Source organism: Hemitrygon akajei, chromosome 31, assembly GCF_048418815.1.
Source record: "Hemitrygon akajei chromosome 31, sHemAka1.3, whole genome shotgun sequence".
NCBI lineage: Eukaryota > Metazoa > Chordata > Chondrichthyes > Myliobatiformes > Dasyatidae > Hemitrygon > Hemitrygon akajei.
This window is the reverse complement of record NC_133154.1, coordinates 19,983,443-19,998,395: the sequence shown is the minus strand read 5'-3', so window position 1 is coordinate 19,998,395 and position 14,953 is coordinate 19,983,443. Positions and strand designations below refer to the sequence as shown.

General features: G+C 46.7%; 1 protein-coding gene across 3 annotated transcripts in view; it reads right to left on the bottom strand.

The window, feature by feature from the left end:
• septin3 (septin 3) overlaps positions 1 to 14,953 on the bottom strand; it is a 67,101-nt gene that overhangs the window by 10,944 nt on the left and 41,204 nt on the right. For all 3 annotated transcript variants that reach the window (XM_073033722.1, XM_073033724.1, XM_073033723.1), the window contains exons 5-9: positions 13,500 to 13,637; positions 10,883 to 11,000; positions 4,992 to 5,087; positions 3,845 to 3,941; positions 209 to 260 (exon numbers count right to left, since the gene is read on the bottom strand). In XM_073033722.1, the coding sequence (XP_072889823.1) occupies positions 209 to 260; positions 3,845 to 3,941; positions 4,992 to 5,087; positions 10,883 to 11,000; positions 13,500 to 13,637 (501 nt within the window). The remainder of the gene's footprint in view (positions 1 to 208; positions 261 to 3,844; positions 3,942 to 4,991; positions 5,088 to 10,882; positions 11,001 to 13,499; positions 13,638 to 14,953) is intronic.

Genomic DNA, 14,953 nt, shown 5'->3' with positions numbered 1-14,953 from the left:
AATGAGAAAGAGGGAAAAATAGTGAAAGGGAGAGATGGTTGCAGAACAGGATGAGATTGGGAAACATAGATCATGATATAGAGAATGAAACAGTTAGGAAAAGGGGAAAAGCAGGATGAAATATATGTAAGAGAGACCAGGAGAGAGATTTATAAAATGCCATTAAAAATCCTCTGAATTCAATCCTACATGTGTAAAGAATGGTTACCTGACAATGAGATCCCGGAGAAGAGGAAATTCGCAGTGAGTGACGTTCTCAACTAGAGGGAAATGGGAAAAACAGGTCAGAATGCGGCAGTACCTTCAGAGAGAAACCCCTGTACAGTGGGCAGTGAAGTGCGCACTTTAGTAAAGTGAAGTAAAGGGGAAGCTTTATATATAAAATAATGATATAACTACATTAAGTTGAGCTTGCCAAGACGGGGCTGAAGGACGTTAGTGTTGCTGGAAACCAGGCTGACGCGTGGTGACCAGTCTCCGTGGCTTGGGGAACTTCGGCTCAATGCTTGGACCGGAGGTTGGGCCACTACAGTTCCCACTCAGTGTCTAGTTCCAAGAGGGATTCAGTACTTTGGAACTGGTCAGTCAAAGGGGAGAGCAGGTGACTACGTGAGACGTGTCTGGGAATTCAGAAGGCAGCACTGGATTTTCCACCGGGAACAGAATTCTTACAGCCTCTGTGGATGGGAGCAGAGAATCCAGGATAAGTTTACAGCTTTATCTCATCATAGTTCAGGGCCTATTCAATCTGAGAGACTGAAGGAGAACAGGGTAGTGATAGGAACAGTAACATCGAAAAGGAATGATGTTCATTGCCCATAGACAAAGGTTCCCTGGCCTCAAACTCTCTTGATATTTGCAGTGTCGGGCCAGTGATGCAGTAGTGACCCATTGGGTGTGCACAAGAAATGTAGACAATTACTTGAAGCGTCAGCTCAGGTTGGTAACTGAAGGAAGAAAGTGCTCCGGGTTAGAACTGATGATCTGGTGACCTGTCAGGAGGTCAGCTGCAAGTCACAGTGAGATATGGTATAGACCAGGCCCCTTGTTCACTGGCTCTGGGAATAGAGGCGTTTTTTTTTACACTAATCCTGCCTCAGCACATTTTGTCCTCCATCGACTCCCCTCCGAAAGTCTCTGAAAGTTGATCCACTGTGGAGAAACGTTCCTGCTAATATTGACAGGGCACAGATCCCTGTTCCCAAACAAACTGTGTCAAAAGTTTGGAATTTCAGAAGAATATATTTTCCCACAGGAGGAGGCAACTTTGGCCCATCGACTCCATGCCGGCCCATAGACCAATCCCATTTCTCATTGGCTTTCCCTGAATCTTATTCTCCCACATTCCTATTAATCCCCACCCTACCCCAAGATTTCACCACTCACCCACACACCAGGAGCAATATACAGTGGCAGTTCACCCACCAACCCGCACATCTTTGGGATGCAGAGAAAACCCATGCGGCCACAGGGAGAGTGTGCATACTGACAGTACCTGAGGTTGGGATTGAACCTGGATCGCTGGAGCCAAGTCATTGTGTCATTCGTGGAGCTGCAGTAATTTCTTTAACGTCCTGGAGGAGACGTCAGGACTCTTTGGTGGTTTGTCTACAACTGCCACCAATGTTTTCCGCCTTTGCTGTCCGAATCCGTCGCGCTCTTGGATATTCTGAGTTATCATTCTTCCTCCTTTCCTTCTATCAGGACCACCCGCCTCCTTCTCCACTTGGCCCATTTGGTTCGAAACGTTACCTACCCTGGAAGCTTTAGTTCCCACACTTTGCAACCACATCTCTGCGAGGTCGGTGTCAAATTTGCCTTATCAGTTGAGTCGAGAGGGTTTACAGCTGAACCAATTGGGTGAGGTCTGACACTAAACCTTCCGTGTTCATTTACATTATTCATGAGTTCATTTACATTATTCATGAGTTCATTTACATTACTTGTGAGTGTCCTCCTGCAGTGTTTTTAAAGGTAACACACACACACACACAAACACACAAACTGCTGCAGATACTCAGCAGATCAGGTGGCATCTATGGAAAAGAGTAAACCATCGACGTTATGGGCCGAGACCCTTCATCAGGACTGGAAAGGAAGAGGAGACGTCAGGGTAAGAAGGTGGCGGGAGGGGAGGAAGAAATACAAGGTAGTGGGTGGTAGGTGAAACTGGGAGAGGGGAAGGGTGAAGTAAAGAGCTGGGAAAGTGACTGGTGAAAGAGATAAAGGGCTGGAGAAGGGGGAATCTGATAGGAGAGGACAGAAGACCATGGAAGAAAGGGAAGGGGGAGTAGCACCAGAGGGAAGTGATGGGTAGGTAAGGAGATGAGGTAAGAGAGGGAGACAGGGATGGGGAATGGTGATGATGGTTGGGAGCAGTTACCGGAAGTTTGAGAAATCGACATTCATGCCATCAGGTTTGAGGCTACCCGGACGGAATATAAGGCGTTGCTCCTCCAACCCGAGTGTGGCCTCATCGCAGCTGTAGAGGAGGCCATGGACTGACATGTCGGAATGGAATGGGAAGTAGATTTGAAATGGGTGGCCACTGAGAAATCCTGCTCTTCCTGGTGGGATCTTTTTTAAGGTCCCTGCTTAACCTCTGTCAACCAGTAAGTTGCGATTGTGCCCTCATACAGACCTCATGCCTCTTGTTGACATCTGCATTCTCCCCGGGGCAAAAGAGATGCCACCGTACTTTGAAGAACCGGATGTTCTCCCCTGTGCCTGGGCAATGTTTCAGGTCTGGTTTGGGAGCTTGCTGTACAGACATTAACTGATGTGTTCCATACATTACCCCTAAAGTACTCATTAACTTTGAAGCATTTGGGTGAGTATAGAGATTGTGAAAGGCCACACATAAATATAAATCTTTCCCCGAGAAGGATCAGTCCCTGAGGTGGCACCCCCACCTGTGCCTGTTGCTTCTGGGTGTACTGGGCGGAAGCATGGGTGATGGTTGCTGGCAGTGAAGCTGCACGGCGTTGAAAAGCCAATTGACAGTGGTGTTAGACTGTAGGGGTAGTGATTAGGATGTGGTTCAATAGTTCAACGGTTCCAGTCCCTATTAGAAAACATATACAGTATACAACCTAAAGTCCTTACTCTTCACAGACATCCACAAAACAGAAGAAAACCCCCAAAGAATGAATGACAGGAAAACATTAGAACCCCAAAGCCTGCCCACCCCTCCCAAGCACAAGCAGCAGCAGAACATTAACCCTTCCCCTTCCCTTCATGTGTTCCAGCAGAAGGCACCTGTCACCACCTACCACCCCCCCCCCCCCCCCACCCAGAAGACCATCATCTATAAGTGCTGGGAGGTGAGCTGCTGTGGACCTGAACCTGAATATCTAGCCAAGAATACTTGGGATGAGGGTAACTCCTCCTCCGGGTGGAAGCTTCAACTCCCTTGGGAAAGTAAGGACTGGTTTAGAAGGTGAGACGGTTCAGAAGTGGCAACTGAGAAAACCTCTGCCATCAAAGATGAAGAATATTGGCCATGGCAGTGGATACCTGGGGTAGTGGGGATTGGCTGATGATAAGTAAGAGTTTGAAATGAACTGAGAAAGGGAAGTCAAGAGGCTGTAAGGCTGAGGTTGAGAGATGTTGCATTGTCCACAGGGTGAGCTCTGAGCTCGAGTTTGGAGGGAAGAGGAGCTTATCTTTAGGGTCTGAAGGGAAAGGAACGCTATAGCATTGACTAAACAAGGGAACAAGGCAGCTCCCAGCAGAGATAGTAGCTAGCAAACATTGTTGAGAGAAGTTACTCATTAAGAGGATTCGTATCAGCGACTTAATACGTTGCAAAGGCACTGGAAGAAGATCTCTTCCCAGCACTCACCCTCGATGATCCCCCAAGGAGTTTTCCTTCCCAAAACTCGTTTCCCATTTATTTGATATTCGGTGTCACTGCCAACGATGGCAAATGGCATGGTTTCCTGCAGGACGGAGGAAAGCACTTCATTAGGGGTGTGCGACAGAAAACTCACAATAAAGTCAGCAGAGGTGCCAAACTGCTCAGCGAATGCTTTACATGGTGACTTCCGCCAGAAGTGACTTCTGCATGAGGGTACCCGTCACCAAGGTAGAGAAAGGTTACCGGGGAGAGTTCCATGCCTCGTTGGTGGGGCTGAACCTGTGGGTGGATCAGCTGTTGGCTGCACTCTCCTCCTGGTGCTCGTCATCTGAGACAGACCAGCTCCCCGTCATGCTTACCTGCCACCAGCAGCCGACGACGAGTATTTCACCATTACTAAAATCCCTCAGGTTTGGAATCCACTTGAAATTCATCCAAGAATCGGTTACAATAACAGCAAGACCTGGTTCCAGTAATACTGCGGATACAACATATAGATGCTTTGACATCCCTCACTGCCGATCCAGGGGCTGTGATCTCCACCCGTGACCTCCGGAGAGAGTGATCTATCCATAACCTGAGGGTCTGTCCGTGTTCTCAGCACCTGCCATCTCTCTGGTGCCCGCCCATCCGTAACCTGGTCCATTTACCTTTGGGGTTGCTGGATTGAGTTCCTTGACGTTGACCAATGAAGCCATCCTCAGTCATGTGAATAGAAAGGACAATCACAAACCAATCTCGCTCCCATTCCTCAGGATTTGAGCCCCGGCAGGTGGTTTGAATAAAACAAATGTTATTACTTCCACTGTTGAGTACACTTGCATTTGCTATACCTTCACATATCACAAGACGATAAGACTTGGGAGCAGAGTGAGGCTATTCGGCCTATTGAGTTTGCCCCGCTATTCCATCATGGCTGATTTATTATCCCTTTCAACTCCATTCTTCTGCCTTCACCCCATAATCTTTGATGCCGTGACTAATCAAGAGCCCATCAATTTCTGCATTAATTATACCCAATGACTTGACCTCCGCAGGCATCTGCATTCAACTGCACAGCTGTGTGCACATCTCATCGATGTTTACCTGGCAGGTACAGCCCAATGTGTGGAGGGAACAGATTCCTACTCACCCTGATCTTGTCGTTCTCTATCTTATCCTCCATGTCTTCGTCGAATTCCCTCTGCGGGTAGAACTCGATGTTGTTCGCCTCCAGCTCTTTCCGGACCTTATGTTAGAAGCACAAAGGGAATCACTGTCGGTTGTCGTACCAGGGAATGGTGCTAAGAGGTGGGTTGGAGAGTTTCAGGAAAAGATGGGCGAGTTTCAGGGTCCCTAGTACATTGCTCAAGTATCCTGAGCCTTGACTTATCCATTGGGAGACGTGATTCCAAATTCCAGCACAGAAGGGAACTTTACGTTAAAATGAATCCGGAATAAAAAGCTAGTCTCAGTGTTGAGGTCTATGAATGACTAGGTTTGGAAGAACCTGCCCAGCTCTTCAGAGAAGGAAAGTTGCTAACCCAGCTGGGCGTACGGGCTTGGGAATCGATTCAGTTCAGGAGCAGTTAGGGATGGTCAATAACCTTGACTTTGCCTTGCCCATCCACGAATGAACAAAGGGTAGGCCGTAAGGTATAGGAGCAGATAAGGCTATTCAGCCCATTGAGTCTGCCCTACCATAAAGCTCCAGTCCGACAGCAGATGTGTCTCAAGCACCAGGAGTCAACATCAATACTCTGCTCTGACAAATTGTCACAGCCACATTGGCCACTGAACACTGGGTAGAGGAATTTGATTCTCTTTGTCACATTTTCGTTAATAAACACATACCAGCCAATGCAACGGATCTCAAAGAACAGTTCGTTAACATGGCAGGGTAACAGTTGAACTTTCTTGTACAGATCGTGCTTTGGACTGTTAGTAAGTCAGTAAGTTAGTTAGTAAATTAATATGTCATGCCTCCCTCCAATGAAGATCTAGACCATCTAGATATGGAAGCACACCATATTCCCCCTTTTAGAAAAGGCATAATGTTTTTTCAATATATTTATACACATCACTCAAACTGAATACACTCAGCGGCCATTTTATTAGGTTTGCCTGCATGTTAATGCAAATATATACCATATAATCACCCAATCATGTGGCAGTAACTCAATGCATAAAAGCACGCAGACATGGTGAAGAGGTTTATCTGTTTTTCAAACTAAACATCAGAATGGGGAAGGACTGTGATCTAAGTGTCTCTGACAGTGGAATGATTGTTGCCGCCAGCCAGGGCGGTTTGAGTATCTCAGAAACTGCTGGTCTTCTTTGATATTCACACACAACAGCCTCTAGAGAATGGTGTTAAAAAATAAAAACATCCCATGAGGGGAATTTCTGTGGGTGACAGCATCTTGTTAATGAGAGAGGAATAGTCAGTCTGGTTCAAGCTGACAGGAAGGTGACAGTAACTCAAATAACCACACGTTACAACAGTGGCGTGCAGAAATGCATCTCTGAAATCGCAGCACGTTGAACCTTGAAGTGGATGGGCTACAGCAGCAGAAGACCACGCCAAGTTTCATTCCTGTCCCTAATAAAGTGGCCAGTGAGCGGTCTTTATAATCAACAAACTGCAGATTCATTCTTGCAGAGGGTTTTACAAATTCCAGTGGATTCCCTCCATATCCACGTTCACTTCTGAACTTGCCAACGTGCCTGTGCTCACAGACCTCCTCTGCTGTCACCTTGAACATTGCCAACTCTGCTGTTGTTCAACACTGTGATATTTATGGAGGTGTCAAGGGTACAGTTACAGGTAGCAGGAACAATCTGACTTGTAATCTAAATATAACTCTCTGCCATTTCAGAGCAGACATCTCTCGATCACTTCAGATCCTGGCATCATTCCGAATGAGTTGCTACCTTTACCTGCAAACAACAACTCTATGTTATAGCCTGCTGGGAATGTCATACGATCCTGCTGGGAATGTCATGCAGCCCTGCCGGGAATGTCATACGATCCTGCTGGGAATGTCATGCAGCCCTGCTGGGAATGTCCTACCACCTTCCATGAGCAACATATAACACAAAGAACAATTATCTCCTCTTATAAAATGCATTTATTTTGTTCTATTCACCTGCGCCCCACCTTTTCTGCAGCTTAACACCAGCTAATTTTATCTTTCCTCTGGCTCTTTTTTGAAGGTTTTCAAACATTCACTCTGTTTCTCTCTCCACAGGTGCTGTCTGACCTGCTGAGTGTTTCCAGCACTTTGTATTGCATTTTAGACATTTAGCATCTGCATTTTAAAAAAAATTTGTTTTGAGATTCTATTTGTTTTGGCAGGAGGATCTAAACTCACGGATCAATATTGACTTGACCTCTCCCTCTCGAGCCCATGTGAGGTTGAGTCTCGAGGTCAGCCCCTGCCTCAACACTGGCTCTGGGGTCTGAGAAGGTTGGAAGGAAGGCCCCAACATTCTGACAGCAAGGACCTTTCACAGTTTCTGAACATCACCGATGACCAGGGACAGGGATGTTCACAAACAATTTTAAAGAACGCAGACCTTTACCAAAAATTAAATACCTTCACCATCTTTTAACTATTGTTCAATAACAAAATGAACTGCAGCTAATTAATTAAATAAACATAAGTAAAGAAATAAAGAAAAATAAACAAGAATCTTATTAAATGGAAGTTGAGGACCCATTCAAATGAATGGGACTCTGTTAGGCATGTCAGCAGAGCTACAATTAAACTCTAAGTATATTCAGAGTATCAGCTCAGGCTCTGCATTCACTGGACAGATGACAAGGACCTGTCACCCACTCAGTGCACTCCAGACCACTGCAGTGTGGTGTGCAGGTTCCAAAGGTGAGAACACGCTGACGTGGAGAACCCAGCTCCGGCGCTCCCTATGGACACACCGGTTCACCAGCAGCCCCTTCCGGCCCAGGGTCTCTGTCAGTCCTGTGTCAGCTCCACTTTCTCTGGAAGATTCCGTCACGCACAGTTCACCCTTTGCCTCAGCAGCTCTCCAGCGCATCCCTACACTGTTATGGAAGAGTTTGCTCAACCAGGAATCCTTTGAGAATTTGCTTCTTCAAGGGTTCTTAGACTACTCTGACAGGTTGTTCATAAGCCTGTAAGCTACAGGAGCAGGGCCATTCATCCCTGTTGAGTCTGCTCCACTATTCAATCATGGGGAGGTTTTGTTTTTGCCCTCATTCTCCCCATTACCTTTAACCCTTTTACCATTCAAGAATCCACTGACCTCTGCCTTAGTATCTTGGTCTCTATGGTCACCTGAGGCAATGAATTCCTCAGATTCGGGCTGAAGAAATTCCTCTTCATCTCAGTTTGAGCTGCCTTCATTTTGGGGCTGTGCCCTTGGCTGCCCCACTTGGCACCTCTATCCATTGGGACCAATAAACGATTACACCCTCTTCGGCCCCTGTAGAAGGGGGTTTTGGGGCCATGTCCATGCCCACAGCGGTGATCTGCACCTTCGATAAACTCTATGCATCTTTGGCCATGAGACATGGGCTCTGTACATATCCTACAGGATTCTGAAGCCTTTCTGAAAGCTTTGAGCTTCTGACTATAACAAAACAAAGCAGCCATCACTTCTTCCTCAGATCTCACTGTCACAAGCAGCTTCGCCATTTGTCCCACTGATCCATGGACTCGGTCCTTTCCAACACAGGTCCTGCATTTAGAAAGTGCCTGGACTCTCGCAAACTAGTCTGCTGCCCTGGAGCATGACCGTCCCACACGTCCCCTGTGTAAAGGCTGTGCCAGTACACGTTCCCCGTGGTGCGGGCTGTTGTCTGTACTGCAGTCCTACCCCACAACACCCTGTGGAGCTCCCAAGAGAGCAACATCACAGACTGAGGCTTCAGCTCCTCCGCTGTTCCACCACAAGTGGTGCTGGCTTTTCACTAAAACCCAGAAACACAGGAAACTCCTTTTTCTTTCCCCCAAAGTGCTGTCCCAACCTCATCGCCAATTGATGATGCCTTCCACTGACACATGCAGATGAAAGCAACAGGTGTGTGAGAACAAGGCTTAGCACCTACAACATGTAGAGGTCACTTTTACAGGAACTGAATAAAATGGAGCAGGAATAAGCTACTCGGCCCCCAGAACTGGCTCCTCCCTTCAGTCACATCACAGACAATCCCAGCAACCTCAGTACACTTTCCCATTCTCTCCCCACACCTCTCGACTCCCTAACAACTTCAATGCCTGCCTCCACTTGCTCTCTCGTGCTGAGTTATCATTGTCACATGAAATACTGAAATATTGTGAAAAGCTACACGTATAAACAAGCTGGATGAACTCAGCAGGTCAGGCAGCATCCGTGGAAATGAGCAGTCAACGTTTCGGGCCGAGACCATTCGTCAGGACTGAAGAAGGAGGGGGCAGGAGCCCCATAAAGAAGGTGGGGGGAGGGTGGGAAGGAGATGGTTGGTAGGTGCTAGGTGAAAAACCAGTACGGGGAAAGATCAAGGGGTGAGGGAGGGGAAGCAGGGAGGGGCTAGGCAGGAAAGGTGAAGAAGGAATGTAAGGGGAAAGCACTGTGTAGTAGAAGAAAGCAGAATCATGAGAGAGGTGATAGGCAGCTGGAGGAGGAGGCAGAGTGAAACTGGAATGGAGGAAGGGAGAGGGAGGGAATTACCGGAAGTCTCCTTCCCACCCTCCCCGCACCTTCTTTATAGGGCCCCTGCCCCTCCCTTTTCAGTCCTGACGAAGGGTCTCAGCCCGAAACGTTGACTGCTCGTTTCCACGGATATTGCCCGACCTGCTAAGTTCCTCCAGCGTGCTGTACGTGTTGCTTTGACCCCAGCATCTGCAGAGTATTTTGGATTTGTGAAAAGCTATTGTTTGTGGACTATCCAGACACAAAAATATCAAAGAGAAAGCAATAACAGAATGCAGAATAGAGTGTTACAGTCAGAGAGAGAGAGAGAGAGAGAGAGAGAGTGCAGGCAAACAATAAGGTGCAAGGGCCCCAATGAGGTAGATTGGAAGATCACAAGTTCTTCTTTTAACATATGAGAGGTCTGATAATATCAATATTGGAGCATTCTAAAGAATGACCTAAAACACTACGTAATTCTGCTTTCCCTTCACAGATGCTGCCTGACCTGTTGAGTATTTCCAGCATTTTTTGTTTCTATTTGAGATTTTCAACATCTAGTTTTCTTGATTTTTTATCAAAATAGGTATACCACATCCAATAAAGTGCAGCACGTCCACGTACGGCAACAGACCGTATCTGGCAGAAACCCCGTCTGCAATGCTTGAACGCAATTTTTAGCACGTTAATTGGATGTGTTAAAAGATTACTATCAGGAGTTTAACACTAAAACAGCAAACTGTAAAATATTCTGAAATGTTTTGAAAATATTAATGCTTTTGGAGAAGGCGGAATCAGACCACGTTGGTGCAGAAAGCGGCCGTTTGGTCCAGCAAATCAATGCCGGCCCCTACTCGAGCCAGTCCAGTAATGTCAATCTCCAGCTTTTGCACAGTTGCAAATTATTCTCTCTCAGGTGCTATCGGACTCCCTTTTCAAAGCTCTGACTGTTTTCAGCACTGCTACAGCAGTCAGAGCCAGAACGTTAACTACTCAGTCTAAGAAAGTTTCCTTGCCTCCCTCTGCACTGTCACCCAGAGCCTTAAAGGTGGTCCCTTAGGGAAATAGATTTACTTTTCTCACATTTCTAAACTATTCTCTCTTCATCTTACTGGTTCTCCAAGCTGACCTGATAACAAAATTCTTCCGTTATTGGAAATATCCTTGTAGATCAGTATGTTCCCTCAAGGGACTTCTCACATCCTTCCTTATGTAGGGTGACCAAAACAGGATAACTTCTTTTATGAAGTTCAAAATCCCATCTGCTTTACCTCTTAACGAAGGGGTCAAGTTCCTGGATAAGGGTCGCCGAGGGTAAGCCTTCCATTATCACAGAGTGGGGTGGCATGGTATTAAAGGTGCTCATGATGAGGTTGGGGGCAAACTCACCCTCAGTTTAAAATCGTGCCTCTCCTCCAAAGTCATGGTGTCTGCTTTTGCAATGACGGGAATGATGTTCATTATTTTTCCCAGGCGCTTCATGAACTCGATGTCCAGGGGTCGCAGCCTGCAAGAAGAAATGCGATTGTCACCGCCAGTATCTGCAATGCTGCTTCCACGTTCTCCCGGTACAGGCCTCATCTACCACCAGGGGGAGCCACTCCTTCTCCACGCACCTCCATGCACTGGGGGGAGCATCCTCGACAGATTTTTCTTCCACCCCTTGGGGACAAGGGATTGTCCATCCCCCCCTCCACATTTTCTGTGATGCTGGCCATGGTTACCTGTGAAGCTGGTTAGTGTGAGGTTTCCTCCTTTGTTTGGCTTGGCCCATGCAGATCTAAGCACATCTGAACAAGCTCTCCAACTGCTCTCCTTTCCCCTCAGGCCTGAAAACATTCCCACTGTGAGGATTCTTCAGGTAACCTTCAGATTGTTCCTGTACCCACCGCATTATGGTCATCACAGTGCACATCGCAACAGAAGCTCCCCTTCTCTCCTTCTCCCATTGCTTTACATCTTTATAGCTATTTTGTTGTCTTCCAGCCCTTTCTAGTACTGAAGAAGGGTCTCTGCCCTAACTGTCAACTGTTTATTCTTTTCCATAGATACTGTCTGATCTGCTGGGTTCCTGCAGCATTTTGTGTGCATTGGTTTGGATTTTCAGGATTTCAGGATCTGGATTCGACATTGGCTCAATGGGAGAAGCCAGAGATTGGTAGTGGAGGATTGCTACTCTGAGTGGAGGCCTGTGACTAGTGGTGTGCCACAGGGATCAGTGCTGGGTCCATTGTTATTTGTCATCTATATCAATGATCTGGATGATAATGTGGTAAATAGGATCAGCAAATTTGCTGATGATACAAAGATTGTAGGTGTAGTGGACAGTGAGGAAGGTTTTCAAAGCTTGCAGAGGGATTTGGACCAGCTGGAAAAATGGGCTGACAAACAGCAGATGGAGTTTAATGCAGACAAGTGTGAGGTATTGCACTTTGGAAGGACAAACCAAGGTAGAACATACAAGGTAAATGGTAGGGCACTGAGGAGTGCAGTAGAACAGAGGGATCTGGGAATACAGATACATAATTCCCTAAAAGTGGCGTCACAGGTAAATAGGGTAGTAAAGAAAGTTTTTGGTATATTGGCATTTTTAAATCAAAGTCTTGAGTATAAGAGTTGGAATGTTATGGTGAGGTTGTATAAGACATAGGTGAGGCCGAATTTAGAGTATTGTGTGCAGTTTTGGTCACCAAATTACAGGAAGGATATTAATAAGGTTGAAAGAGTGCAGAGAAGGTTTACAAGGATGTTGCCGGGACTTGAGAAACTGAGCTATAGAGAAAGGTTGAATAGGTTAGGACTTTAGAAGAATGAGGGGAGATTTGATACAGGTATATAAGATTATGATGGGTATAGATAGAGTGAATGCAAGCAGGCTTTTTCCACTGAGGCTAGGGGAGAAAAAAACAGAGGACATGGGTTAAGGGTGAAAAGGGAAAAGTTTAAAGGGAACATGGGGGGTGGGGGGCTTCTTCACACAGAGAGTGGTGGGAGTGTGGAATGAGCTGCCAGATGAAGTGGTGAATGCAGGCTCACTTTTAACATTTATGAAAATCTCGGACAGGTACATGGATGTGAGGGGTATGGAGGGAGATGGTCTAGGTGCAGGTCAGTGGGACTAGGCCGAGTCAAGAGGAGCCAAAAGGCCTGTCTCTGTACTGTAATGGTCAATGGTTCTATGGTTCTTTCTGGTCACGTTATTCACAATGTCTAGTTATTCGGTTCAACCCTAATCCCATCCTTCCACTCCTGGAGTTGCTTGCTTTCAACTGGAATGGCCAGATTTTACACACTTTCAGCACTGATGGCAACATTCAAATGAAGATCCAAATTCCATTCTCAATCCTGTTCTGACATGTTGGTCCATGGCCTCCTCTTGTGCCGAGAGGGTGGAGGAGCAACACCTTATTTTACATCTGGGCAGCCTCCAACATGATGGCATGAATATTGATTTCTCCTTCCAGTAAAAATAATTCCCTCCCCTTTTCCTCTTCTATTCTCCATTCTGGCCTCTTACCTCTTCTCACCTGCCTATCACCACCCCCTGGATCCCCTCCCCCTTCCCTTTCTCCTATGGTCCACTCTCCTCTCCTATCAGATTCCTTCCCATCCAGCCCTTTACTAGCTTCACCTATCACCTTCTAGCTATCTTCCTTCCCCTTCTCCAAACTTTTTCTTTTGGCATCTTTTCCCTTCCTTTCCAGTCCCGAAGAAGGGTCTTGGCTTGAAACGTCGACTGTTTATTCCCTTCCCTAGATGCTGCCTGACCTTCTGAGTTCCTCCAGCAATTTGTGTGTGGCACCTGAATGAAATTACTCCAATTTCATGAAAAACTCATTCCCATTCGGAGTGGAGCCTAATACGGAACAGAGTTGTCTCGTAAAGTTTGCAAAGATTTCCGTTAATGCATGGCTCATACACGTTGGTAGACCCTGTAACCCCTTGCAATAGAAGTTAGCGATAGGCTAGGGCTGGGGGATGCGGGATTTGTACTGTTTATACATACGAGTGCCCAGTGGGGGAGATGAAGTAGAGGCAGCAGTGTACACGGGTGTCGGGAATACGTTTCTTCCTCGAGATGTTCGCCTCCTCCTTCAGGAACTTCTCGTATTGTTCACTGATGTACTTCTCAATTGGCTCCCAGCTGCAAAGAGCAAAACGCATGTTGGAATCTGCTGGCTGCTGAGGGGGTAGGGGAACACTCAGGAGTGGACTGACACATGGGAGACGTGCGCCTGTTACTCTGATGGGTCCACCCTGAGTTTCCGCTGTATCAGCGTCAATAACCCATCTGAAGTGGGTATTGCACAGCCTCAGAGTATTAGGGGTTTTAGATCATATGGTATAGCGATCAGATCATAGATCATTGACCTGAAATACTAGCTCCACAGATGCTGTCTGACCTGCCGAGTGTTTCCTTCACCTTCTGGTTTGATTTCAGAGTGAAGGGTTTAGTAGGGCGTCACATGCAGACTAAACTGGTTTGTGGAGCGACACACACATTCTGTGCGATCCCCTTTTAAACAAGACTTTGCTGGGAACCGACAAAGGTGTGGGAATCAGTGGTGGTCGGGTTGGTCCCCGCGGTTCTCTGAGGAAATTGCAAGGCCAGTGGCCACCTGCTTTACATGGGCTACGGCTCATTCCCGCCCCCACCCGCCCCTGACTGACTCCATCTCCACTCCCTGCTGCCTTGGTAAAACTGCCACATAATAAAGGACCCTTCCCATCCTGGACATTTGGTCTTCTCCCCTCTCCCACTGGCCAGAAGATACAAAAGCCCAAGAGCGTGTCAAAGTAAATGTTAGTACATAAATACGTAACACTTTGCTTTGCTGCAGCTTGTGCATGGGGGGGGGGGGGGTAGGGGGGTTTGCGGTTCTAACGTTTTTACTGCCACTCATTCTTTGGCGGACTCTTCTGTTTTGGTGGATGTCTGTGAAAAACAAGAATTTCAGGTCGTATATCGTATACATTCTCTGATATTAAATGGAATTATTGAAATATAGAACATATAGGTCACCATATTATCTCCCTGAGATTCATTTTCCTGTGGCCATAGTCAGCAAATCTATAGAATAGTAACTGTATCAGGATCAATGAAAGATCAACTAGACTGCAGGAGACAACAAACCGTGCAAATGCAAATATAAATTAATAGCAATAAATAATGAGAAAAAGAGCCCTTAAAGTGAGACCATTGGCTGCGGGAACATCTCAGTAGATGAGTATAATTATCCCCTTTTATTCAGGAGATTGATAATTGAGGGGTAGTAACTGTTCTTGAACCTGGTGGTGTGAGTCCTGAGGCTCTTTTAGCTTCTTCTTGATGGCAGCAGCAAGAAGAATGCATGTCCTGGGTGGTGGGGATCTCTGATGATGGATGCTGCCTTCCTGTGGCAACATTTCATGTAGATGTGCTCAGTAGTTGAAAGGGCTTTACCTGTGACGTACTGGGCG